At 38.5% G+C, this 27,795-nt stretch overlaps 1 protein-coding gene across 1 annotated transcript; it reads right to left on the bottom strand.

Annotated features, from left to right (window-relative positions):
• Positions 1-925: 925 nt before the first annotated feature.
• On the bottom strand, positions 926-26,725 carry LOC121371668 (kynurenine 3-monooxygenase-like). Its single transcript, XM_041497731.1, has 14 exons — positions 26,510-26,725; positions 21,347-21,416; positions 18,494-18,681; positions 18,246-18,294; positions 15,928-16,015; positions 14,956-15,124; positions 12,213-12,406; positions 10,895-10,952; positions 10,091-10,180; positions 9,621-9,678; positions 6,862-6,944; positions 5,463-5,564; positions 2,111-2,170; positions 926-1,247 (listed from the first exon to the last, which is right to left on the bottom strand). Exons 1-14 carry the CDS (start codon positions 26,555-26,557, stop codon positions 1,077-1,079), a joined length of 1,428 nt encoding a protein of 475 aa, XP_041353665.1. The 5' UTR covers positions 26,558-26,725; the 3' UTR covers positions 926-1,076.
• Positions 26,726-27,795: the final 1,070 nt, after the last annotated feature.

The following is a 27,795-nucleotide window of genomic DNA, read 5'->3' as shown; positions in this document are numbered from 1 at the left end:
GTCGATAACATCTTAAAAATCGCAGCAAACTCAGGAATGTCCCTTTAAAATGAGTATTAACATTGCTAGAAATACCGTGCTAATTGTGTACGATTGATAACAAGGCAAAAGGAATAAAGGTACATTTTACCATCTGAAAGATGTACGTAAAGTATTTGAACAAAGCGTCTCACATGCAATATTTTTTTGTTTAACGACGCAGGCGTTTGGTGTCAAATAGCTGGTGTTGTCGACTAAAACCTGAATGGGTGGTCAACTAGTACAACGGCAGTCTCGACATTGTGGAATTAGGTGTTTGGTGTCAAATAGCTGGCACAATGTTATCATTAATGTACTTGTTATCTAAGCTATAAACTTGAGAATTTGGGCAGTAGCATCACCGGGGTGTACCTAATTTTAAAGGGACATTCCCGAGTTTGCTGCATTATAAGATGTTTCAGACTAATAAAATATTTCCACGATTAAACTTGCATATTAAATATATTTTCGTGGTTAGAATATCAGTGTCTGTATATCCAATGTGTTTCTGGTCGTTTTAATATTTGTAAGAAGCCCAAACTGGATTTTGTCTTCAAATAATTTCGTACGTACGAAAGAAGTATATTTTAGGAAATAAAATGAAATTTAACATAGTACAAATATTAGAACGATCAGAAACACGTTTAATACACAGCCACTAATATTTTATGAAGAAAAATATATTTGATATGTAATTACAATCGTCAAAAAGTCTCTGTTAGTCGATAACATCTTAAGAATTGCAACAAACTCAGGAATGTCCCTTTAAATAGCTACGGGACAGTTAATAACAAAACTATTGCATGGTTTGCATGGTAGTTTTTCATATTGAGGTTGCTCAATTACATGCACCACCACCCACCACTCACCCCAGCTAGGTACAGCCCTGATTTGAACCTCACCATCATACACTTCAATAATTTATTAATTTTAATAGGATAATCATAACACAGTTAAACACCAAACAACCGAAGTCTACTATGTACTGAGGTGTCGATAAACACATAGTCGTGTCTTGTTCCAAACCAAATCTCTCCGGAGTCGTTTAGTATTGCAGATCACTGCGTCCACATGTGGCCGAACCACTTGGAGAGAGGAGAGAGATGGATGGGCAGCCACTCTGAAAGAGCTAGCAAGGATATCTCTTCGTTTAATAATTTGTTCCTCACTAGGTAGCACCCGAGGAAGACGCCACCCACGACAACTCCATAGCTAACTCGCTTCAGAAACTGTAAAAAAAAATAATAGACCGCATCTTCATCATCATCATAATCATCATCATACATTGTCTATTGTATGCCTACCAAGTGTCAGGAACAAATATGTTAAGAATTCCCTTTACATTACTGGGTGGGGTTTTTTGTAATCGTTGTAGAATACTGTACTGTTTCTTTTACCGCTGTTAAAATGTATAAATCCGTTGTGAGGGGGTGAGGGGGTGTACTCTGGGGCGGGGACGTTGCAATGTAGTTGCTATGTGGACATTACAATATTTGTTTCATTGTAAGTGTGTTCACTTTATTTCTGACACGTAATCATCAAGAACACACAAAGCACTGGAGTGTCATGAAACATGCATTGGTCTCAGTTTGCTTCATCGCTAGATCTAGCTCAGTCGGTAAAGCGCTCGCCTCGTGTGCTTGGGCCGTAGGATCGAGCCTACTCGGTTGACCAATTATGTTTTCCAGTCCCAACCAGTGTTCCATAATTGGTATATCAGAGACCATAGCATGTGCTGTCTTGTCTGCGGAAAAGTGCATATAAAGAGTTACTAAATGTGACATCCAATTGTTGATGATTAATTAATCAATGGGTTCTAACTGATGTCGTTTAACAAAAAAACAAAAAAAAAATTATTCAACTTTCTCCATTATTTCAGAATTACGTACTTGGTCACATTCCTGACAAGATTTTGTTTTGTATTCATGAATTATGTGATAGAACACGATAAAAAAGCAGTCAAATTAAGCTCCAATCTCATGAACACGTCAAAGATTGTGAGCGATTCAAACATGTATCGGTATGTTTTCTTTTTAGAAATTGTGAACGATTCGAAAATAATACGAATATGTTTTCTTTTCGGAAATCTTACCTGGTCCTGCCATTGCCGATTCAAGATACACTGCTGGTAACGAATCCTTGTGAATGAAACCTGACAGGAAGACAAACAACATTTCAAAAGATATACTTAAAATTAACTTCCAGTTTGCAATCAGAACGAACACCCACGAGTAAACTAAAATAACCATCAAAACCAGGAACGAAGAAAACATTTCCATTAAGTACTGAGAAATTGCACATATCAGTACTAAAACAATAATTTTGAAATCAATACTGAGAAATGTTCCTTTTGATATTAATAGATTTGGGGTAATAGTTTTTTTAATTTCTAAACTAAGTTGGGTTTGCTGAATCCAAAAAGAACGTTTGACATTTGAAAAATTATACTTTTGGGTTTGAAGTCGTAGGAAAAAATGGAGAACATTGTCACGAAAGAGCCAAGGGAAATTACTCGCAACAAACTGAACCATACAGAGTTAATCATTGTTAGTAATAATTGTATATGCGGTCATAGTTCGAGCAGACGGCCTCGGTGGTTTCGTGGTTAAGCTATCGGACATAAAGCTGGTGGGTACTGGGTTCGCAGCCCGGTACGGGTCCCACCGAGAACGAGTTTTAACGACTCAATGGACAGATGTAAGGCCATTACACTCTCCTCTCTCTCACTAACCATTAACAACTAACTCACTGTCCTGGACAGACAGCCCAGATAGCTGAGGTGTGCCCAGGATAGCGTATTTGAACCTTAATTGGATATAAGCACGATAATAAGAGTTGAAAAAACAATAAGCAGACGTTCGTGGTATTGTACAAGTATACAATGTATATATTCTCATTTTGTTTTGTTTGAGGGTGGGGTTTTTGTGTTTGTTTTTGTAGTTTTATGTTTGTTTGTTTTTTGGTGGGGGTTTTTGTTTGTTTTTTTGTTCTTCTTCTTTGTTTTGTGCTTGTTCGTGTGTGTACATTTGTGGATTTTTTGTTATAACATTTATTTTAAAGTTTTATACTTTGATGATAATACAATGAATTACATAAAACAATCATATTGTAACTTTGACGTCGGGTCGTCAGCTGAACTTGACCAGACATAAGCCTCGATGGTGCAGTTGTTAAGTCATACATTTTAAAGGTGCAATGTCAAAGTTACATAATAGCTGCTTCCTGCCAAACGTATTCATTAATGTTGTCTTTGAATTGTACCTTCAACTATATGCCCGTAAACATTACAACAAATAATTTAATTTTCTGCTAAAAATAAATAAATAATAAAAAAAATACTGAAGAGTCTTTTGTAAACGAACGAGGGAATTAGGTGCGTTCCTTTGAGTCCCACACTCCATAACGTTACGTCAGGCGGATGTTGCCGAAACGTTTGCTGTCTCTGTGCCACTCCTCTGCCTTTGACGGACTTATCTAGCTTCAGTCAACTTGCCACATTTTGTGAATTCGTCGTGATAAGACAGGATAATATAGTCGTACTATACGCGATTATTTAGTGGCGTGCAAGCACATTACAATTTTGATATTCCCTAGATATGTATGCAAACATATGTAAGTGATCGGTTTATTTCTTGTTATTTATCAGTTATAAATATAAAAATAGTGAAATATGACATAGGTAACTGTGATACTATACCTTGTAGGCTAGTAGGTGCTGGGTTCGCATCCAAGAACCGGCTGCTACTCTGGTTTTAGAGCTATACATTAAACCGAATAATCATTTCAGGAAACTAGTCTATATAGTTTGCAAACGTTTAGGGAAACCGGCTGCCTGAACGTTGACCTGTCATCAAATGTCACCTGAGTTAGCATTGCCAGGTCACGTGGTGTTAACAGACGACGTATGACATTAGACATGTCGTCATTAGGTGGTGTTGGTTATGTCATAATTAAATATACTACTGATACCTTTGTTGGCTGTTTTCAAAAGCTAGGATGTGAAAATAAAGTGCGACCAAGTGGGGGCGACATTCGGCTGTACTGACTCTCGAATGATGCGGTTGTATTCCGAGAACGTGGTGATTTCTGTTCCCCCCCCCCCCCCCCCACCCTAGGGGCTGTGTTGCGTACGCTTGGGCCTTTGTCCAGGTATCGCATAGAACACGACGGCGACTCAGCGACTGTCACGCTAATCTACGGCGTGGACAAGAAGCGACGCTCACCTAGCAGAAGACGGAGGAGGCGACCTAAGACTACCCAGGTGGGACCTAACTTGGTCGCTCAACCGACAGGGGCGGCCCCTCCTGTTCCGAAACGGAGGACGAGACCGACAGGGGCGGTGCAGGGTGATCCAAACCCGGTGGCTAAACCACCGGGAGCGGTTCATTCTGCGTTGTCGCCCCCAGCTACTCGACCGAAGCACTCGCCAGGAGTGGCCCGGGGGGGGGGGGGGCCAAAGCTGTCAGCTCCACTGACAGTGGCGGTCCCTCCTGTAGACGTACCAACGCAGATGGAGACGGGACATGTGGTCATTAGTGACCCCCCAGCCAGCTCATCAGCGCCTCCGGAAGTTGTTGCGGATCCAGCGGCGGTCCAGCGGGAGTCCAAGAGGAGGAAGGTGTCTGCAGCCACCATACCAAAGACATCCGACCAACCCGACTGGACTCTCGTCTGCGACAAGCTGCCAGCTAAATACCGAGGAGCAGTCTACGGCGACTTTACCGATAGCGCTCTAATCAAGGGACCTTGGAGAGAAGATCATTGGCGCCAACTTCCAACTGGACAAGTGAAGTACCAGCTACAAGGAGCCCTTCACTCGGACCAACTCTACATGACGGCACAGCAGGACGGACTGTACAGGCAGGGACTCCTGATGCCATCGATGCCCAACGCAACCATCCACCGCATCTTGAAGATGGTACTGCGGGACATCTATCCAGGAGCCATCAACAGAAACATCGCCATGTTGACTGAAGGACTCCCCAACTTCAGGCCTGAACAGTCCATCACTTCGCTATGGTTCCTCCTATGAGTCCGCGGCTCAAAATTCTTATGTTTATTTTTTTTTTATAAATAGTCCAACGCACTTTACTTTGGTGCCCAATCAATTGCTCAACTCACCTTAAAACCTTTCAGGCCGAGCAGTCAAAAAATCTTTGGATTTAAATTCTTAGTCCAGACATGTGTAGAAGTGTAGAATGTCGTTAGGATTTTAGGACTTAGGTCTTTGACCGACCACTAAATTTTGTATTCCAAATTTTGCCCACCTCAAACTTACCCCCCCCCCCCCCCCCCCCCCCTCCTGGCCCGCATTTAGTCACTGGCGAAAGTCAGAGATTAAGCCCGTGACAGGCGTGCGTGAAACCTTCGTGGTATATACGCACGTGTAAAAGCTTTCACTCACTCACTCAAAAGCTAGTCAGAATAAATTATATATAACTTACCATAGTGTATAGTGGAATCCACGTGTTTGGAAAGAGGGCGTAGAGTAAATTATCCAATTTCTTCCTTAGAATAAAAAGTCGTGAATTCACACCTTGCCGCATCTGTAAAATAGCAAAACTACTAATTAAGCTTACATATTTAATAAGATTGAATTATAAACTGATTATAAATGGCTTAGAAAATTAAATTTTTCGCAAGTCAGCCATTTTTAACTTTGTTTAACAGACATATAATATACTAATATTATTATTATACTTTAAACATTAAAACAATATAATATTCCGTATAACATCAGACGTCATCGACGTAATATCGTATGATCCAAATGGAACAAGGCTTCAATTAGACGCTGAAACTAATGTCATGAGATAGCCATGGTGGAATAAATGCACGGAAAGGGACCCAATTATAGGTATAGGCAGTTGATTCATCCATAGATTTGATATAATATGTATATATTCTGTATATTAGACATACTTTATGTAGTATCTTATGGCCCTTAGGGAACACCGTTTCGATTAGACCCAAGAATTAATCCGTGGTGGAAAAGGACCCAATAGCAGATTGCTAGAAAGTTAATTGATATATAGATTTGTTCGAAGCTAATTACTGTACGAACAAATTAGTTGCTAACAATACAATATTAACATTTGCTATGTAGTTGTACATGGTGAGGTCACAGATTGTTAACTCACCTCTTTGTAGGTGTACATGGCGAGGTCACAGATCGTTAGCTCACCTCAATGTAGTTGTACATGGTGAGGTCACAGCTCGTTAACTCACCTCAATGTAGTTGTACATGGCGAGGTCACAGATTGTTAACTCACCTCTATGTAGTTGTACATGGCGAGGTCACAGATCGTTAACTCACCTCAATGTAGTTTACATGGCGAGGTCACATATCGTTAACTCACCTCTATGTAGTTGTACTTGGCGAGGTCACAGATCGTTAACTCACCTCTATGTAGTTGTACATGGCGAGGTCACAGATCGTTAACTCACTTCTATGTAGTTGTAAATGGCGAGGTCACAGATCGTTAACTCACCTCTATGTAGTTGTACATGGCGAGGCCACAGATTGTTAACTCACCTCAATGTAGTTGTACATGGTGAGGTCACAGATCGTTAACTCACCTCAATGTAGTTGTACATGGCGAGGTCACAGATCGTTAACTCACTTCTATGTAGTTGTAAATGGCGAGGTCACAGATCGTTAACTCACCTCTATGTAGTTGTTCATGGCGAGGCCACAGATTGTTAACTCACCTCAATGTAGTTGTACATGGTGAGGTCACAGATCGTTAACTCACTTCTGTGTAGTTGTACATGGCGAGGTCACAGATCGTTAACTCACCTCTATGTAGTTGTACATGGCGAGGTCACATATTGTTATCTCACCTCAATGTAGTTGTACATGGCGAGGTCACAAATTGCCTTGGCGTCAATGTTCCTCATTTCAGTGAAGGCTGGCAGCGCTTTTGCTACAAACAAGATACATGTAAATATTTATCGAAATATTCAATATATCCTGAGTTTGTTGCCATTTTCTTGTTTATAATATCAGTGTCGGTATATCTAATGTGTAGTAGCTAAAACTTCATTTTACTTCCTACTATATATTTATTCGTAGGTAGGAAATTATTGCGAGGTAAAATCTAGTCTCGGCTTCTAGAAACAGTCTGGCGATCTGAACATCTTGTATACAGAAACACAGATATTCTAAACAAGAAAATGCATTTTGCATATAATATTAGTGCTGTGAAATGCTCTGTCCGCCGGAAATGTGTTACAATAACATCACATTGAGGACAGTCTCTTTAAAACATGTACAGATTAAGTGAATGCTATTGAGATCGAGTTGTCATTAAACGTTATGAATTAAACAAACTGACGGAAAGAAATAAGGGATCACATTAACACGAAAGACTAACTGTAACCAAAACAGACATCCAAAGTGTCAGGATGTTAACTGTGTTAATGACATTGATTCAGTCTGACATCACTAACATTCAATCTGACATTATTGTGAAAGAAAAGTGAACCGGGATACCCCATAAGATGGTATACTTATATTTGACTTGTTTTTAAGGAATCTGCATACGACTGAACCCTGACATCAAAATACTTTTGTTGAATTAAGAAAACCTTCCTAAAAACAAAGTGCTCAAAGACATGTACACATCAAAATATTTTCTATACAAAGAGAAATGTATACCCGACCGCCATTTTGCACAGTGCGCATTATATTAAATGGCGTGTAATATTAAACACACCTAAATAAATATACACTCCACTGTCATTTAAAATAAACTGTAGCAAAACGAAAATATTAATTTTTAATGGAACCACTAGAGATTATACACATACTTTCAAGATCGGAAACACTGTTCTAGAGAATGTAAATGAATATAAATATCTTGGAATTATCTTTACTAAATTAAATAACTTCCGTATTACTAAAACTAAGCTCAGCCAACAGGCTACTAAGGCCATGTATTTTGTATTATTAAAAGCCAAAAATAATCATTTATCAACCGAATGTAAATTAAAAATGTTTGATTCAATAGTCCTTCCAATCTTGTTATACGGATGTGAAGTCTGGGGACATGAGAAAATTGATATATTTAATTCCGTACAAATACATTTTTAAAGACATATTTTACCTATTAAGAAAGCAACACCATTTTCATGCTCTTTGGAGAGTTAGGGAGACTTCCTATTGAATTAATAATTTATAGAAGAATGGCTTTTATCAGGAAAGCAGTCAACATTTTCGACGTTATTGTATAAAGTAATGCTAAATGACTATATTGTTAACGGATCAGAATATAAATGGGCCATTACTATTAAAAACAATTTGGAAAACTTGGGAATGGGTAATGTCTGGGTAGCTCATACTTTCAGATCAGTTAATTGTCTCTCGCAACAAATTAAACAAAGACAAACTGATCAATATTCACAAACATGGAGAAGTAACATATCATTATCTTCGAGAGGCAAAACCTACCAATTATATAAGGAACAACTAATTTTAGAAAAACACATTAATATACTTCCAGAAAAACTGTGGAAACCACTCTTAAAATTCAGAACATCAAACTATTATTTACCGGTAGAAACGACGCTGGAATAATATTTCATTAGAAGATAGAATTTGTACCCTGGGCAATGAAAGTGAAATTGGTGATGAGTTTCACTATCTTTTCATTTGCCACTTTTTTTGTAATTTTAGGACTCAATTTTTACATCCCTATTACTATACTCGACCAAGTACTTATAAATTCAAAGAACTAATGCAAAACAAACGAATCAGTACGCTAAAGAATTTAGCAAAGTTTATAAAAGTAATTATGAATGCATTTAAACATCCTTGATATTTCACATCCCCAACCCCCAGAAGTACATTATATATATATATATTGAACATTAATTTACCAATAACAATTTTAACTAGTTCTACCAGCTAAACAGTTTATATATTTGTATTTTTATGAATATTCACAGCTTTATGTTGTATGCACATGTTCATAGGAATTAATTCACAATCATTGTAATTTAACTTTTGTATTTCTCTTTCATCTTGTCACGTGTTTATAGAAATATGATGTATATATTCCTCCTACGCCGTTGTGCAACGGCCAGAGAGTAAATAAAGTCTTGTCTTGTCTTGTCTTGTCTTGTCAAAGTTTCGTCTGCATCGCAGATTTATTGCATAAGAGTTTTGATGACGTCACGTGACAAACATCACTCTTGAAAACAATAGTCCGGTTTACGGGAGTAGCTGTAGAATGTCAACATTAGACTACGACATGCATTTAATCTCTTCACATCATAAAATGGCATGGATATTAGTATTTGTTGGTTGATTTTGACAATAAAGTGAATAAGATAAACCATTATTTCATCAAATCAATCTACATTACAATGCGTGTGTGCAGAAACCATTTCCCGTTAATAGGCTGGTTCACAGTTACTTTAGGATATTGACATTTAATCCCATATTACATTTTGTACTATACACGGCGTACATAATAGCTTTACGACGCTAACAGTGAATTAAATTTGGTCTACAATACCAAGCACGTTCACTTATTTCTTTCTCTCAGTTTAGTTGAAATAAAGTAAATCCTGGTTAAATAGAAAAACACTGAACTTACTGAAGTCATCGTTGTACTGATTCAGCATGTCATCAAGCACAATGCAATCCTCCATTCCCTGGGAAATAAATGTTATGACAAAGTGATGATTTTAACATTAACTAGTATACACCAACATTGGTGCTTGCAAATTGTGGGGGTTCACAGAAACAGTTTAAAAACAAAAAATCAGATTTAATATTGTTATATAATGTGCAAAATTAGAGGTTTGTAAATTATAAAGACTATAAACAGCAGTAGAAATGTAATAATAAGCCATAAAAGATTTGTAAGTCAGTCGAACTAGATGATATCTAGTTAAATATTTAATATGTCTACATCAAAATAGTGCATAATGTTTTGGCATATTCGATAGTTTATTCCCAAATGATGATAATATTCGAATTGTTCCACACATACAAAACAAAAAACCGAACACAGTTAGTAGGCATTACTAAAGATTTTAATATGCTATTTAAAAATGAACTTACTGCATTCATTCCTTGACCGTAGAATGGAACCATCGCATGTGCTGCATCCCCCATTATCAGACCTTTGCCATCCACGTGGTATGGGTGGCACTACAATAATAACAAATATATATCAACTGTACTGGTTGAGTAAATTAATTAATTATGCATTTCATCTTGGTAAGGAAGTACCTAGTGAAGCCATGAAAGGGGGCGTTGACCATTAATCTCGGAAAATAATGAAAACCTGTCAGTTTAGCTTTGAAGTGACCGTTTCTGTCTGTCTGGACAAAAGTACGTTAAATTATTGTTATGTGCCTTAATTGTTTAAAGTCCAACTTCGGCTATTTTAGTCTAGGTACGGACATGTCTGGTAAATATTATTTTGTAAAGTTATGTCATTAATATTGTTTACATATGTACACTGTGGCTGGTGTAGGATATAAAATTTTGTATCTCGTTATGATGAGATAATTATCATTACAACGGGATAACATGACAATCAATGTACGGTAATCGACAACATTTACAACATATATTTTTTATGCACAAACGTCTATATGTTTCATTTTAGCCGCAAGTCCAACAAAACTCACTTCTCTATCTCTCTCTTTCACACAAATACACACACACGCACACGCACACACATGATGTACGTACATAGACAGATATATAGATAGACAGATTGAGAGACAGATAAACAGATAGACAGACAGACCGACAGATAGATAGATAGATAGATAGACAGGTATATGTAAGTATATCTGGTTTAAAGAATGATAGTGTCAGACAGCGGAGTGTCGCACACTAACCAACGATACATACCTTCACTGACACGAGAGGTAACGCTGGGGTGTTCATGTAGGTGTTCTTCAGGTTATCTCTAAATGTAGAAAAGAGTTGTCTTGTCAGTACATAATACATTTATATTTCCACAGGAAAAGAATCGGTGTTCTACGGGTATACATCTTTAGCTGTCATCTGAGTGATATATGTTAATTGTGACATTTGGTGCACGTACTGGTAGAGCTCCGTTTTGTCATATGATCTATTCTTTTATCACTTAGCAACAAGGAGTCTTTTTCAGCCACTTTTCAAAATATTGGAACCACATACACGGTTTTTGGGCGTTTGAAGAACTAGCAGGGTAAGCAAATCCAAAATTAGCATGTAAATCATATAACACATCACGACCGACCGGTCACTTGAACACTCACCTACGTGTCAATTAGGATTGCATTTGTAAATCAATATGTTGTAAACACTTTTCTATACAACAGCCAACTGTATATAAAGGACAGTCCACATATGTTGTCCCTAAGTTGAAACACTGTGTATATAAAGGAATTAATAATAAGATATAGTGAAAATCGCTGCCGCCACGCAATGGGTTACTCATTCCGATGAGCAGTAACGGCTCTTTTATATGCAGCTGCATTCCAAAGACAGGATAGTATACGTTTTTCACATTTGCATTACTACCAAACAGCTATATAGGGTTGCATTTTTACATGGATTACAACTAGTGAGTATTAAAGTACACAAAAATGTATTGGTTTAATACTAGACTCAGAATACCAACTAGGATGACAAAGGTGGCCACATGTCTGCTCTCACGACTTCCACGACTGTCCAGTTGGTAGTCTGAGCGCTCTTACAACTCGATTCTCGTCGTATATAACTCCTACGACCGATTAGTTATTAATCTGAGCGCACCCGTCGCAAGTCAGGAATTGGGAAAATTACAACATTGGCCAACTTCGTCTTGACAGCTGACAGTCTGACACTAGCATAACTTTCATAGTAGCATGTTTACCTCAGTTGCTTATGTATATTCGTATGTATTTGTGTTCATAGGTATTATTATATTGCAAGTTAAATGTGTGAAACCGCTGTATACCCACATCATAATATGGATGTATAATGTGATTTGTAAATGGCAATTTATGATATAAATATGTACATAAATAAAGAAAATGAACAAATTCAGCAAAATAGTATGCTAGACAATGGTTACCTTAACCATCTTTTCAACTAGTAGGCATGGTGATTATTTACTTTGGCAAATATAAAGAGTATGTATGATCAAAGTTAGACCTGTATTTTAAATTTCAATACTCTCCGGAAAACTATATTTACTCACTCGCCAAGAAAGTTGATAGAATCTGGAAAATATGTTCTGAAGAAATTCATGAGTTTTTCCTCGGTGTTGGTTTTCTCGAAGATTTCAAATGGCATAAACAGTGTCGTGGTGTAGGTTTTGTCTTTGTTTGGCAGGGCGATCAACATGAACTCGTTTCGTGGCCAGATATGGAGATAGTTCACGCCCATTGCAAACTAAAACAAGCAGGGGAACCAAACCAAAATACTACAGAGAAAACTAAAAAAGCAAAATAACCAAAACACTACATCAAAAGCTAAAACAAGCAGCTGAACCAAACTACCACACCAAAAACTAAAACAAACAAGATATATGCAAATAAGCAAATATATTGCAAACTAAACCAGAGTTCATACACATTGGTGTCAGCTAAAAGCCATGAATTTTAAAAATCATTTTTCATTACCATTCGTGGGATTTTAACGATTTTTTCTCCTACATGCAACAAAACATAACTTTTTTATGCGAACTGCCATTCTGCATATGCTATTTTAAATAGGGATAAATAGTTTTCAACCATTGTTCATTTTACATGACATTCCATGGCCTAACTCAAAATTCCATGATTGTGTAGGCCTAAAAAAAAATACATTTTCTAATGCCATGACTTCTCAGGAATTCAGTGACCCATATGAACCCGGTAAACAACTCAATGAAAACAAAACAAAACAGTATGATGTGGAACTAAAGCATAATTAAAACTAAAAATAATCACAAAGTAAAACAAATATATCGCAAAACTAAAACAAGCCATTGAAACAAAAGACTACGACGCAAACTAAAATAAGCAGTTAAAACTAAATACTATATCGCAAATTAAGACATAATTGCAGCTAAGCAAAGTCTGAACATTAAAACAAGTAGCCAAACCAAAAACACTATATTGGAAATTAAAGCAAAACACTGTAATATAATTGCAAAGCAAACCAGGGAGTAAAAACAAAATACCTACGGCGTTATTGTGTTATTTAGGTATAACCACCCTCCAGCCCACCTATCCAGTATTCGTCCATCCTTCCATCAGTCGATGTAGCAGTGAGGTATGTACGTCTGACGTTACATTGTCGTCGTGTGTGGGCGGGACGCACAGCTCGATGTAGCCGTGAGGTATGTACGTCTGAGGTTACCTTGTCGTCGTGTGTGGGCGGGATGCACAGCTCGATGTAGCCGTGCGGGATGTACGTCTGAGGTTACCTTGTCGTCGTGTGTGGGCGGGACGCACAGCTCGATGTAGCCGTGAGGTATGTACGTCTGAGGTTACCTTGTCGTCGTGTGTGGGCGGGGTACACAGCTCGATGTAGTCGTGAGATATGTACGGCTGAGGTTACCTTGTCGTCGTGTGTGGGCGGGATGCATAGCTCGATGTAGCCGTGCGGGATGTACGTCTGAGGTTACCTTGTCGTCGTGTGTGGGCGGGACGCACAGCTCGATGTAGCCGTGCGGTATGTACGTCTGAGGTTACCTTGTCGTCGTGTGTTGGTGGGATGCACAGCTCGATGTAGCCGTGAGATGTGTACGTCTGAGGTTACCTTGTCGTCGTGTGTAGGCGGGATGAACAGCTCGATGTAGCCGTGAGGTATGTACGCCTGAGGTTACCTTGTCGTCGTGTGTGGGCGGGACGCACAGCTCGATGTAGCCGTGTGGTATGTACGTCTGAGGTTACATTGTCGTCGTGTGTTGGTGGGATGCACAGCTCGATGTAGCCGTGAGATGTGTACGTCTGAGGTTACCTTGTCGTCGTGTGTAGGCGGGATGAACAGCTCGATGTAGCCGTGAGGTATGTACGTCTGAGGTTACCTTGTCGTCGTGTGTGGGCGGGGTACACAGCTCGATGTAGCCGTGAGATATGTACGGCTGAGGTTACCTTGTCGTCATGTGTAGGCGGGATGCATAGCTCGATGTAGCCGTGCGGTATGTACGTCTGAGGTTACCTTGTCGTCGTGTGTTGGTGGGATGCACAGCTCGATGTAGCCGTGAGATGTGTACGTCTGAGGTTACCTTGTCGTCGTGTGTAGGCGGGATGAACAGCTCGATGTAGCCGTGAGGTATGTACGTCTGAGGTTACCTTGTCGTCGTGTGTGGCCGGGATGCACAGCTCGATGTAGCCGTGCGGTATGTACGTCTGAGGTTACCTTGTCGTGTGTGGGCGGGATGCACAGCTCGATGTAGCCGTGCGGTATGTACGTCTGAGGTTACCTTGTCGTCGTGTGTGAGCGGGACGCACAGCTCGATGTAGCCGTGCGGTATGTACGTCTGAGGTTACCTTGTCGTCGTGTGTGGGCGGGATGCACAGCTCGATGTAGCCGTGAGGTATGTACGTCTGAGGTTACCTTGTCGTCGTGTGTGGGCGGGATGCACAGCTCGATGTAGCCGTGCGGTATGTACGTCTGAGGTTACCTTGTCGTGTGTGGGCGGGATGCACAGCTCGATGTAGCCGTGAGGTATGTACGTCTGAGGTTACCTTGTCGTCGTGTGTGGGCGGGATGCACAGCTCGATGTAGCCGTGAGGTATGTACGTCTGAGGTTACCTTGTCGTCGTGTGTGGGCGGGATGCACAGCTCGATGTAGCCGTGCGGTATGTACGTCTGAGGTTACCTTGTCGTCGTGTGTGGGCGGGATGCACAGCTCGATGTAGCCGTGAGGTGTGTCTGAGGTTACCTTGTCGTCGTGTGTGGGCGGGACGCACAGCTCGATGTAGCCGTGAGGTATGTACGTCTGAGGTTACCTTGTCGTCGTGTGTGGGCGGGATGCACAGCTCGATGTAGCCGTGAGGTATGTACGTCTGCTCGTAGTTGAACAGTGTGTTCTTCATGATCTGACGTCTCACAGACGAGAACGCACCATCACATCCGATTATCACATCAGCTTTACGCGTCACTCTCTCGCCTCTTTCACTGAAAATATAATATGCCAGTTGTTTAAAACCTTTATATGAGCATGTGTATAGCATTCAAAGTGACTGTCAAAATTCTGCAATTGGTTACAATGGCGTATTGGTCATATTATACTCATTTAGTTTAGCGTGGAATAGGTAAGCAAGTGGTTCCGGTTGCACAGCTGTATTAAAAAGTGTAATTAACGTTAAGTGTTTAAGCATTTACTTATAAATACATGCACTTACCCGCTTTTATTACCCATATGGTTACAAATATCTTGGTACATATCAAAGTGATACGTCCCACTAGAATGCTAAGTGGGACGTAACACTTTTGACGTCACATGATGACGTCATCAGTTAGTGCACGACAAACTTATAGGAACGTCAACGAAACGAGATGAGTGATATAAATTAAGATTAATTATGGGTAATAAATAGGATATTAAACTCGCTACCATTTCGTATCCTGTTTATGTCACTCGCTAAAGCTCGTGACAATTGAAAATTATTTCACTCGGTACATAAACAAGATACGAAATGGAAGCTCGTTTAATATCCTATAAGTACCAACCAGTACAACACAACTGGTAAAATGCCGTGGTATGTGCTTTCCTGTCTGTGGGAAAGTGTGCATTAAAAATGCCTTGCTGCTAATGGAAAAAAGTAGCGGGTTTCCTTTGATGATTACCAAGTGTTTGAAATCCAATAGCCGATGATTAATTAATGTATGTGCTCTAGTTAAACAAAACAAACTTTACTTGCTTGTAAAACACACAATCAGCCCATAGGGTTTGTAAATATGTGGATTAGTTGACGTACTTTTCAAATACCATTTCTCCTGTCTTGAAGTCACAGCTAACAAACTTGTGGTGGAAATACAGGGTCACGTTCGGGTACTTCTCCGCAGCTGAAACAATTGTTAATAATCGTTATTAGTCATAAACTATTTAGCACTGACCCGAATAACAGAATATCGAAGCCAACGCAAGTGCTATTACACCATTCACCCTTAAATATTCACTATAATACCAAATAGTTTTAGGTACTCCAACACAAATGTTAATGCAATCGACAAAATGCAAACTCAATCAAAGAAGACTCTGATGCCAAACCCAGTGGTAAAGCGCTAGCCTGATGCGCGGTCGGTCTGGGATCGATCCCCGTCGGTGAGCCCATCGGGCTATTTCTCGTTCGAGCAAGTGCACCACGACTGGTATATCAAAGGCCGTGGCATGTGCTATCCTGTCTGTGGGATGGTACATATAAAAGATCCCTTGCTACTATTGAAAAAATGTAGCGGGATTCCTCTCTATGACCATATGTTTGACATCCAATAGCCGATGATTAATAAATCAATGTGCTCTAGTGGTGTCGTTAAACAAAACAAACTGATGCCAATGCTGACAACGTACTTATCCTTTAATGTTTGTTACTTTGACTTAATTAACTTGTGGAAGACACCGCACACAGTGTATTTTTCATTTAAGAATTAAAACTATTTGGTTGCCACTGGCGTAGCTGGGGCGGAGGAGGGGACCCCCCCCCCCCCCCCCCCCCCGCGCCAATGTGAGTGCCTCTCAGACCGGATGCGGTCGTGCGTGCGGTCTGGCTAAAAAGAAATCCAATTACAATGGTTTCAATGAGAGCGTCTAGACTGGATGCGTGCGATGCATGTGTCTGAAAACGCATGTAGCCAGCCGCAATGAAATAATCGTATATTGTGTATATGCGTAAAACGCCGCATCCAGTCTATATGAGCTATTAAAGTCGATTTCTAAAACAACAATGCATGTTTAAAATCAAAACATTATTTATTTATGTATGTGTGTGTATATATATATTCTCTGTATCTTGGGGATGGCACTGACTGACTTCCACAAGTCTCGTACAGGGGATCTTTTGAAACATTGATCCATGTCATTTTGTGTTCCTTCCTCAACTTCAATATTGATATTGCACATTTCTGCAGCCTTAGCAAATGAACTTGCATCCTGTACAATCACTTTGCGGGTTCGAACACAGCATTAAACAGTACGCTTAACAATACCATCAATCCCATCAACGGGACCTTTACCATGGAAAGAAGCAAAAAAAATTCAATTCCACTGTGATGCCGAGTGTTGCCTTGATTGTCGTCAGAAATCTAAATATGAATTTGTTTTTGAACTGTGATGCTGCTCCATCACTAAATATTTGGACGGTCGTTACATCAGGGTTTGCTTTCAAAACTTTATGAATGAGAAGTGTAATATATGGAACAACAGTTTCTTTAAATTGTGTGAGATTATAGATTGCAAACACACACGATTTCATACCACCAACAGTCCACAAACTTGTTTCTGATGTCACGTGGAGCACTAGTTGGAACGGGGGAAAAGCCCATTTGTAGACATCCACGGAGGAGGTTCGATCCTGCGACCGTGGCACCTCAAGCGGGCGCTCAACTGACTGAGCTAGATCCCGCTCCCTTAGTACCATAATATAAAAGTAAAATTTAAAATATTTTAAAAAGGAAATGTTAGGTTTAATTTATAATGTATTGTGTACTCCACTGATTGTTGTCTTCCCCATTCAGAAAGGAAAATTGAAAATCAATCATAATTATTAAATATTCAAGAATTATGATGGGTAGAAAATGTTATTGGGGAGATAGGTGAATTATGTAACATTTTTAAAAAATGTCTTAAAACTGATTATTATTATTATTATTATTATTATTATTATTATATACAATAGGTACTTACTTTGAATACATGTAGCTTGTCACTGGAAGAATGGTGCTTTCTGTATGCTAGTCCGTGTAATAGTGAATAGACTGCCTTGGTGCATCATATTATATATATATCATTATCAATTTCACCATAGGTGTTTGGTTGACATTTTGACACTGGTGACATCAAGCTTGCAGCTGCACTAGTGACTAAACCTTATTTGAAAGTTTTAATGATTGACAAGTGTCACCTTCAGGACTTGCCAAAACAACATGATTTGAAAGAAACATTAAAATATACTGAACTGACATATAAACTGCCTTGTCGTTAAAGGGACTATCTTGAGTGTTTAGATATTTTGTAAAATATTTCGGCCAATATAACCTTTCATAATTATTATATATATACTAATACTGATTCGAATACCTGTTAGTAGTAGCTCGTTTAGTTTTCTTCGGTCGACGGACATGATGTACTGCAAAAGAGAAAAATATGTTGAAGGGCCAAAGAAAAGCTATTGTCATTTCAAGTTATTTTATCCTATTTTATCTGTATCTAAAAGACGAATGTTAATATGGCCAGCAGAAAAACAGACGTGCTTAAGTGAGGATATACCCTCAAGTCATTGGGAATACTATGAGGAAAATAATACATGTAATAAGGGAACAAACTACCTGGTCTTTTTTGCCATAAGGAATAGATCGAGTAGTTCCATCCAGACGGTGGATCATTCGAGCATACATCGGAGTACCATTACGAACAACCTCATCCTCCAATCCAATATGGCGCAAAGCCTCTCGACCCCGGTATGACATCGCCAAATTGATGCTTCTTCCGTGAACAATTTCCTGAGTTCTGATATCTAGAATAAAATTTTAAATTAAAGTTTGTTTTGGTTAACGACACCACTAGAACACATTAATTTATTAATCATCGGTTATTAGATGTCCAACATTTAGGTCAGGTCAGGTCATAGGGCTTTACGTGCACATTCAGAACAAGCTGTTGTAGCGCACGCCTGTCCTGGACAGGAAAGGTGGGGGGAGGGGGGGAGAGGAGGGACCGCCTGCACTGGCAAGTGCAAGGGAGCACCAGCAGCCCGACCAAGGTCGGTAGCAGGCAGGGGTGGGGGTGATAGTGCTATGGAATTTTGAATGGCGCAAAGTATTATGCCAAAGAGAAGTGCGCAAATTTGGTAGAAGAAATTGGGCGCAATTTTGAACGGTCGGTCAAAAAGAAAGTTCCAGAGATAGTATAGGTTTTGACATTAGTGAATCGAGAGTAGCTCGTTAATTAGACCTCTATGATGCTGTGGTGTCTCCCTAGGTTGCCCATAGGGCCCTTAAAAAGGTAATTGTTTGTATATATACTCTAAGAGAGAAAAACCGCTACATGTTTTTCATTAGAAGCAATGGATCTTTTATATGCATCATCCCACAGACAGGATAGTACATACCATGGCCTTTGATATGCCTGTCATGGTGCAATGGCTGGAACGAAAAATAGCCAAATGTGCCACGGCGAGTATCGAGCCTAGACCGACCGCGCATTAAACGAGCGCTTTACCACTAGGCTATGTCCTTCCCGCAAAACGTTTGTCATTCTAAGTATATTTCGAGGGCGGTTATTGATGGTAGACAGGAGCGAATTCAGGGGACACCACGAAATGTTTGAATGGATATTAAATGGCTCTTGAAAACATTTCTGCAACGGACCGGCAACGCATTGTAGATTCTATGAAAAAAAGGGCCTAGTTCTTCAAAATATAGTTAAATTAACCATGGATTCTTGTATTTTTGTTTTAATTATTTTTATACAAATACGAAATATGCTTTAGATTTGATTGTGTATGGATATCTTTAGCTGGTCTAAATCAAGGTCAAAGTTATGTTTTGAGTTATTATTTGTTTTGAATAAGTCCCTGGTTTTTAAATGTTCTGTTAACCTAGCGTATTTGAACATCTGGCACCATGTTGTAACCTACCAATATTTGAACATCTGGCACCATGTTGTAACCTATCATTATTTGAACATCTGGCACCATGTTGTAACCTATCATTTTTTTGAACAATTTAACATCGTATAATTTTGCTTGTACTAAACAAGGGCGGGATGTAGCTCAGTGGTAAAGCGCTCGCTTGATGCGCTGACGGTCTAGGATCGATCCCCGTCGGTGGTCCTATTGGGCTACTTCTCGCTTTAGCCAGTGCATCACGACTATTATATTAAAGGATGTGGGATGTGGGATGTGGTATGTGCTATGCTATCTGTGGGATGGTGCATATAAAAAAAAACCTTGCTACTAATGGAAAACAAATATAGCGGGTTTTCTTTCTAAGTTTATATGTAAAAACAATACCAAATGTTTGACATCCAATAGCCAATGATTAATAAATCAATGAGCTCTAGTGGTGTCGTTAAATAAAACAACTATTTTCTTCTCTCTTTTTTGTATTAAATAAGTTTCCGGATAGTCCATCAACAGCTGTTGAGCATGGCTAGTTTGTAGTTTTAAACCTTTTCATCATTCTACCCACAATATCAGTTGTAACCCATGTAAAGACGCGAAGTGATTCATTTACAACCTTATATGGTTGTTTGCTAGTAATACTAACAGGAGCGGGATTTAGCTCAGTCGGTTGAGAGCTCGCTTGAGGTGCTTGCGTCGCAGGATCGAACCAACTCAGTGATCCGTTCAACTGATTGGTTGTTTTTTAGTTCCAACCAGTGCACTACAACTGGTCAAAGGCCGTGGTATGTGATTCCCTGTCTGTGAGAAAGTTCATACAAAATATTCCTTGCTTCATTAGAAAAAAATGTAGTGGGTTTCCTCTGATGACTACGAGTCAGAATTACCAAATGTTTGACATCCAGTTGCCGGTGATTAATTAATCAATGTGCTCTAGTGGTTTCGTTAAACAAAACAAACTTTAACTTTAGTAATACTAATATGAATAAAAGTTGTTATCCAGATTCGGGCATTTTCGTTTCATTCCGGCAAAAGTACCACCCCACCCCACCCCCCCACCCCCCACCCCACCCCACCCCTTACCAAAATGGGAGAACGTACGTCAATAGGCGTTTTTATTTTATTTCAAATAGTCCTTTTCTTCTCACAGAGTGGCAACATGGGAGTCAAAACTGATTACAGTATATCTTTTCCGTGTCGGGTTTCAACCTGTAGTCGTGTCAGGTTTCGTTTTTTGTGTGTTTATGTTGTGCACTAAGTGTCGGTCACCAATGAAGTCAAGAATTAACAAATTAAATCTAAGACCTATGTGTTTTGCTACACAATTTCGCTGCAAAAATACGCTTTGAGGATCGCGTGATTGTCACAAAGTGTGCGTCTTTGTGGAATACGAATAACATTCTCCCTTTAATTAAAAAATTTCCTATTTTCTAGCTAGAGAAAACCTTATGTTGCTGTCCCCTAGGCCTAGTACTGGGTTTTTTTAGCTGCCCTCCCATGTTATTTAGGCTAGCTACGGCCCTGGCCATTAATTAAAACAAAACTATGTACGACTTACCCGCTCTCATTTCATACATGTCCACTTTGAAACCACGCTTAGCCAGAAAACAGGCATTTAATGCACCAACCTAAATACAATAAACACAAACATGTAGTTTACTCAATATTATTTTGTTATTATATTTGCAGCTGGTGAAAAAGGTAATGCATGTACTCGTCACAGTTATTAGTCTATAAAATAAATATATTTGTTTAATGTTTTGGACAACAATCAATCAATCAATCAATCAATCAATCAATATTTACTGTACAAAACGCCCAAATAGAGCCGGTACAAAATACATACATATTATGTTACAGAACATACAATGCTTTGTTGTTATGCTTTTGTTCGTGGGTTTTTTGTTGTTGTTTTTGTTTTATTTGTTTGTTTTTGTTTTTCTTGGGTGGGGAGGGAGTTTCTTTGGTAGTTTTATGTGTGTGTGAGTGAGGGGTTATGGTTAATTATATCACTATTCCTAGTCAAGGTCAAGCATATCATATCATGCGCTGATATGCTTGCAGGTACATTGAGTCAGTATTACTAGAATATAGTAACATTTCTCAACACCTTTTACATGTATCTAACACAGTGAAACAGGGGGCGCGTGCAGGAATGTTCGCAGAGGCGGGTCTAGACTGTGACGTGCGAAATATATAAGGGGTCGACAAATGCTCCCCCAGAAAATATACTGAAAAAACAGAAAAAAATTAACATGAGTAGGGAGTGTTTTCGATCTCAGACCCCCCACCCCCACCCCCCACCCCCGCTCTGCACACCCGTCTGTAAAAATATTACAATAACATTACGTAAAATGATGTACAAATGTATGCCAAATGTTAAACAGTGGTACTTCAAGTGTCATCTAAGCGGTCCCTGTTTATCCCTAAATAAAACCACCACAGGGTCAGAGGCTATTTGACCTACAGCATGCAGACATTGTTTTTAAAATGCTTGACAGCAGCTGCTTAAACATATTCAACATATACTGCCAAAACTAGATGAAATCTCATTGATAATGGGTGAAAACCCTTCTTTACATATATTAGGATTGTGTGAAACCTTTCTAAGCCAGGAAATCCCGGATACTATAATTAATATTGATCAATGCAACTTGGAACGAAAAGACAGAAGGGACAAACAGGGTGGAGGACTGGCTGTATATATTAGAAACTCCTTATCCTATAAAAGACGAAATGATATCGAAGACTTGACTACAGAAACTATATGGCTACAAATTAATTTACAACATGCTAAAAACATCTTGTTATGTTTTGTCTACAGACCACCTAACTCACATGTGTCCTGGATAGATATGATTGACACTCAGCTGGAAAAGGCTTTAAATGAAAACCTTGATATAATTGTTATGGGAGGCTTTAATATCGATTTCATAAATGGTTGCTCTAATACCAAGTGGAGCAATCTACTGAAGTCATATGAATTGACTCAAATAGTAGATACGCCTACCAGAATAACCGAAAATTCTTCGACTATCATAGATCACATTTATTGTACAAACACTAGTATGATTACTCAAGTATGTATACCATGTTTTGCTATTAGCGATCATTATCCTGTCACAGTTAGTCTTAATCAATATACAAACAATTCTGATATAAATATGATAAATAACACTCATAAAACTATATCATATACTGCCACGGCTGCTATTAGTAAGATATGTAACAGAACAAAACGTTTTTCATCTGAGATTTTAAATTCCTGTAATTTGATTTGATATTATATCAGTGTATTAAGTACCACTGTGCAGGGATCTATTAATTAAATTTTGCTGCTACTATTTGGGGACACTGTGCTAAGGAACAAGTGGTTCAAATTCTAAAAATGCAAAAACGTGCAATGTGAATAATTTTAAACAAACCATTAATAACTCTATCTAAAGACATGTTCAGGGAACTAAATATTTTACCTTTCCCTGACAGAATAAAATACCACATCGGCATAATGGTATATAAAGCACTAAAGGGTGTATACTACCAAATCAAATCCCATAGACGACAATAGTAACATATGCGGCTAAAACTCCTACCTGCAACGTATCAACCGACATAAACGCCACGGATATAAATACTACCACCCCTTACACTTAAAGTGAATCAGAAAAAAATGGGGGTCAAGCTGCTCGTTTCTGAGATAACGTGTAGCGTCTATGACTACCCTAGTTTCGCACAAAATTCGAGTACTTTTTTTTACAGGTACCCCATACATGTTTCAAGCACAAGGCTACTTGACACATTGGTACTAGATGAAATAAAATTGCACATTTTTTACCCAGATGAAACTATTATTTTTTACAACCAACACACTCACATTTATAACCAATCACAGGACTTGTGGTGTTGACTTCTCTATCAAAAGTTGGGTGCACCTCGAACTTTGACCCAGCCGGAAGTTATTTGGTTTAGTACTACCTATACTGATAACATACATTTTTCAAAAAGTGTCCAGCTATGTGTCTTTATGACAACCAGGATCTGGTGTATTCTGACATAAACTGACAACCTCACTGAAACTGTTCTTTCTACAGTGCAACCTAATATAATGTACACCTCAAAAAAGCATATATATTGCATATAGTTTTGTACAAATGCAATATGTCATATTAAACAACAAAATGTTTTAAAATAAAACTCCTGAAGATATTTACTTTCAGTTGGGTGTGTGTATTCAGGTATATATGTAGAGACAACAAAGATAGTCAGAGTACCTCTACCCCTTTAAAGAATTCCATTAAAACACATGCACTTGATTGACCCCTAGATTATGAAGACCTTAACAGGCACATCAAAGAAATATCAATATTAAAAAAATACACTGTGAGGAAGGAAACACCAACATGACTGTACCTGTATGAAGTAATGACTTAACGTCCTGAACATTAGTGTTGGGAGGAAATCCTGTATGCTGGGTGTGGGTGTCTTCAAGTTACCAGGTGTGGGAATTTCGAATCCATCGGCCATGCTGATTTTCATAATGAACCATCAAAACTATTGGCAGCCACCAATATTCCTGACTATATTTTATTTATAGCCTAATGTAGTTGGAGGTTTTAATAGTTGTGATATCTGGAATAATCATGCAGCTTTAACACATTTATATTTGATTAATTACTGAAAAAAACTATTTTTAAATGACAAAATTACCCGAACATCTATTTTCTTGCATTATTTTCTAATCCGGATGAATACAATATGTACATTAGATGTATTCCTACAATCTGTAATCCAGCATTTTATATAGCTAGTAACATTAGGTAATACAGCTTTAACAATAAAATAAATTATCAACTTAATACAAGGCAGATAATCAAATCTGAAAAAAAATTGGTTCTGAATCTAGTATAAACTCAAAATGCTTTTCATGAGAGCTAACCAAGTGATTATTAAGAAGAAAAAAAATGATCTGGAGATCTAAGTATATGTTTAACAACCTTATTGTTATGTACAAATAAGAACAGAAGGCACAATAGTGACAACAAATTTAATTATGTTTTTGATAAAGTTTTTCTTCAAATTTACTTTAAATTTTGCATAAAACTACAAATTTGTCTAAAATATAACTTAGCACCCTATAAATATGTCAAAATGACAATAAAAATCAACTTCTTTACAAATTTGAGTTTTCAGAATTTCATATATAAGAAATTAACAATGTTAATGGAAACTAAAGACATTAACCCACTATTGGCACATGCTATTTTTAATATAAAAATAAATTGCTATTAAAATCTTAGTTCAGGTTGCCTATATATAATACCATATTTAAGAGCAGTTGTATATGGCAAGTCAAATACCATGTAAAAAGAAATTATTGAAATCTTTACAGTATGAATTATAGGCCAAAACCAACTTTTCTTCAGTGCTAACTTTGATTCAAACTCCATTCAGAGCCATGTACAGAGATTATTGTCAAGGTCAAGGTCATTATGAACTTGCATGATCGAGGGATGGCTAATTACTCAACCAGTATAGTTTAATTAAATAAAATGACAAAATCATAATATTTTTTATTATGCACTGAATATGTGCTATAGGGTGTATACTACCAAATCAAATCCCATAGACGACAATAGTGACATATGTGGCTAAAACTCCTACCTGCAACGTATCAACCGACATAAACGCCACGGATATAAATACTACCACCCCTTACACTTAAAGTGAATCAGAAAAAAATGGGGGTCAAGCTGCTCGTTTCTGAGATAACGTGTAGCGTCTATGACTACCCTAGTTTCGCACAAAATTCGAGTACTTTTTTTTTACAGGTACCCCATACATGTTTCAAGCACAAGGCTACTTGACACATTGGTACTAGATGAAATAAAATTGCACATTTTTTTTACCCAGATGAAACTATTATTTTTTACAACCAACACACTCACATTTATAACCAATCACAGGACTTGTGGTGTTGACTTCTCTATCAAAAGTTGGGTGCACCTCGAACTTTGACCCAGCCGGAAGTTATTTGGTTTAGTACTACCTATAAGGCTTCTCCCCAGAATACATCTGTCCTTACTCCAATATCTGAAACCTGTAATTATAACCTAAGATCCTCTAACAAAAACAAACTTCAGCTACCAAGGCCTCATACTGAACTATATAAAAAATCCTTCAGTTACTCAGGTGTTTAGATATGGAATACAATACCCCTTGATATTAGACACTAGAAGTCAGTTGCGAACTTTAAATCCAGCCTGAAACAATATCTCATGGATGTTTATTTGGCTGATTAGTTTTTATTCAGCTGGATGCAACATTCCGGGGGCGTACCTGGCCTGGGTTGGGGATGGAGCAAAATATGACAAGATGCCCGAATTTTACTTGAAAGGTGTCTTTTTTGTTTAGACTTAAAAGACTCAATACTTATTAATAATTACTGTACCCTTTCCCCCGTTTATGCTGGCTCCGTCCCTTGCTTCCTCAGTCACGCTTAACTGTGACACATTTAGCCGCTTTCACTCGTCTCTCCCATATGACATGATTTAATATGTGTAGCTGTTACGCCCGCCCAACTGACCCTCTCACCGACCATGTGGATGTGTTACATTTAACTACACACAATGCCTGAACCAGTACTGAGTTGACATGATGATTTCACTAGCGCGGTGTTCGGACTCTGGTCAACAGTGTGTAAAATTATAAAGTAATCACTTACCAATCCTCCCCCGACAACAGCCACGTGGTGGTCTCGTCCCCGCGACATGATGGTGCGGTCCACGTCTAACTCACACTGGCGTTACAGAGCTCTGTGGTAATACAAGCCAGCCCTGACCTGTATGTGAGTGGAATTGGTTGATTAGCCAGTGGAGAAACTGCCTTAAACCAGTGGCCGACCCAGGGGGTGCTCAACGGTTGAATGGTGTCGGCTAGCTCGTGTGCTCACTAGCCTGGACGTTGTTTCGGTTGTTGGTTTTGGTAAAAAAAAATTGTATTGCTCTTATGTAATCAGATTGCGAAGCCTTGTTTGCATTTTGGAGTAACTCTGCTGTCTGATTATCGAACACATAGAGAACCGCATTGCTTCTTTTCTTTCTTTTCTTCCTTCTTTCTTTCTTTCTTTCTTCTCTCTCTCTCTCTCTCTCTCAATAATGTTTATTTCTGTTCATATTTATATTACAAAAGTATATTACTGTCGTGACTTGTATGTATTAAGAAGAAGGCCCGGTAAGCTGTATAACATAATTTTCTGGGGGTTTTTTAAAGCAGTAAAATATGTTAAAGCGTATCCCTATATGTGAAAGGGTATGTTTTTATGCGAGGATATGTTTTCTGTTGTATGTTTTTATGCGAGTATATTTTTTATGCAAGGATGTTTTTATGCGAGGATATGTTTTATGCAGGGATATGTTTTTATACAACGATATGTTTAATGCTACGATATGTTTGCATGCGACGATATGTTTTATGTGAGGATATATTTTTATGCGATGGTATGTTTTTATGCGAGGATATGTTTTATTCGAGGATATGGTTAAATGGTTATCTGTGTAACAGATCGTCAGTTTTGGACAACTGCCATGTCATTTGCTTCGTCGATATTAAAATGAGCCGTAACATGGGAAGACTTACAGAAATAGTGTTCTTTGTTGTTTATTCTTTTTCTTAATGTTAAAATCTGGTATTAGGGCATGTTATCATGTGATCAATTAAGGACATAGATTTCAAACAACGCCATATCGTTCTGGCGCTGACATGTTTCTAATGAGTGTAGAGCCGTGAGGGTATGCGGCCATGCTTCACTGCCGGGTGTTCTATCCAACAGAGGGGTGCTGAGTTTAATTAATAGATCCCTGCACGTGTTTCAAGCACAGTGGTACTTAATACACTGATATAATATGAAATCAAATTACAGGAATTTAAAATCTCAGATGAAAAACGTTTTGTTCTGCCACATATCTTAGTAATAGCAGCCGTGGCAGTATTTAATCCCCTATTAAAAGT

This window comes from Gigantopelta aegis, chromosome 4 (assembly GCF_016097555.1).
Source record: "Gigantopelta aegis isolate Gae_Host chromosome 4, Gae_host_genome, whole genome shotgun sequence".
Taxonomy (NCBI): Eukaryota; Metazoa; Mollusca; class Gastropoda; order Neomphalida; family Peltospiridae; genus Gigantopelta; species Gigantopelta aegis.
The sequence above is the reverse complement of the archived record's forward strand: the minus strand, read 5'-3'. Positions and strand labels throughout refer to the sequence as shown.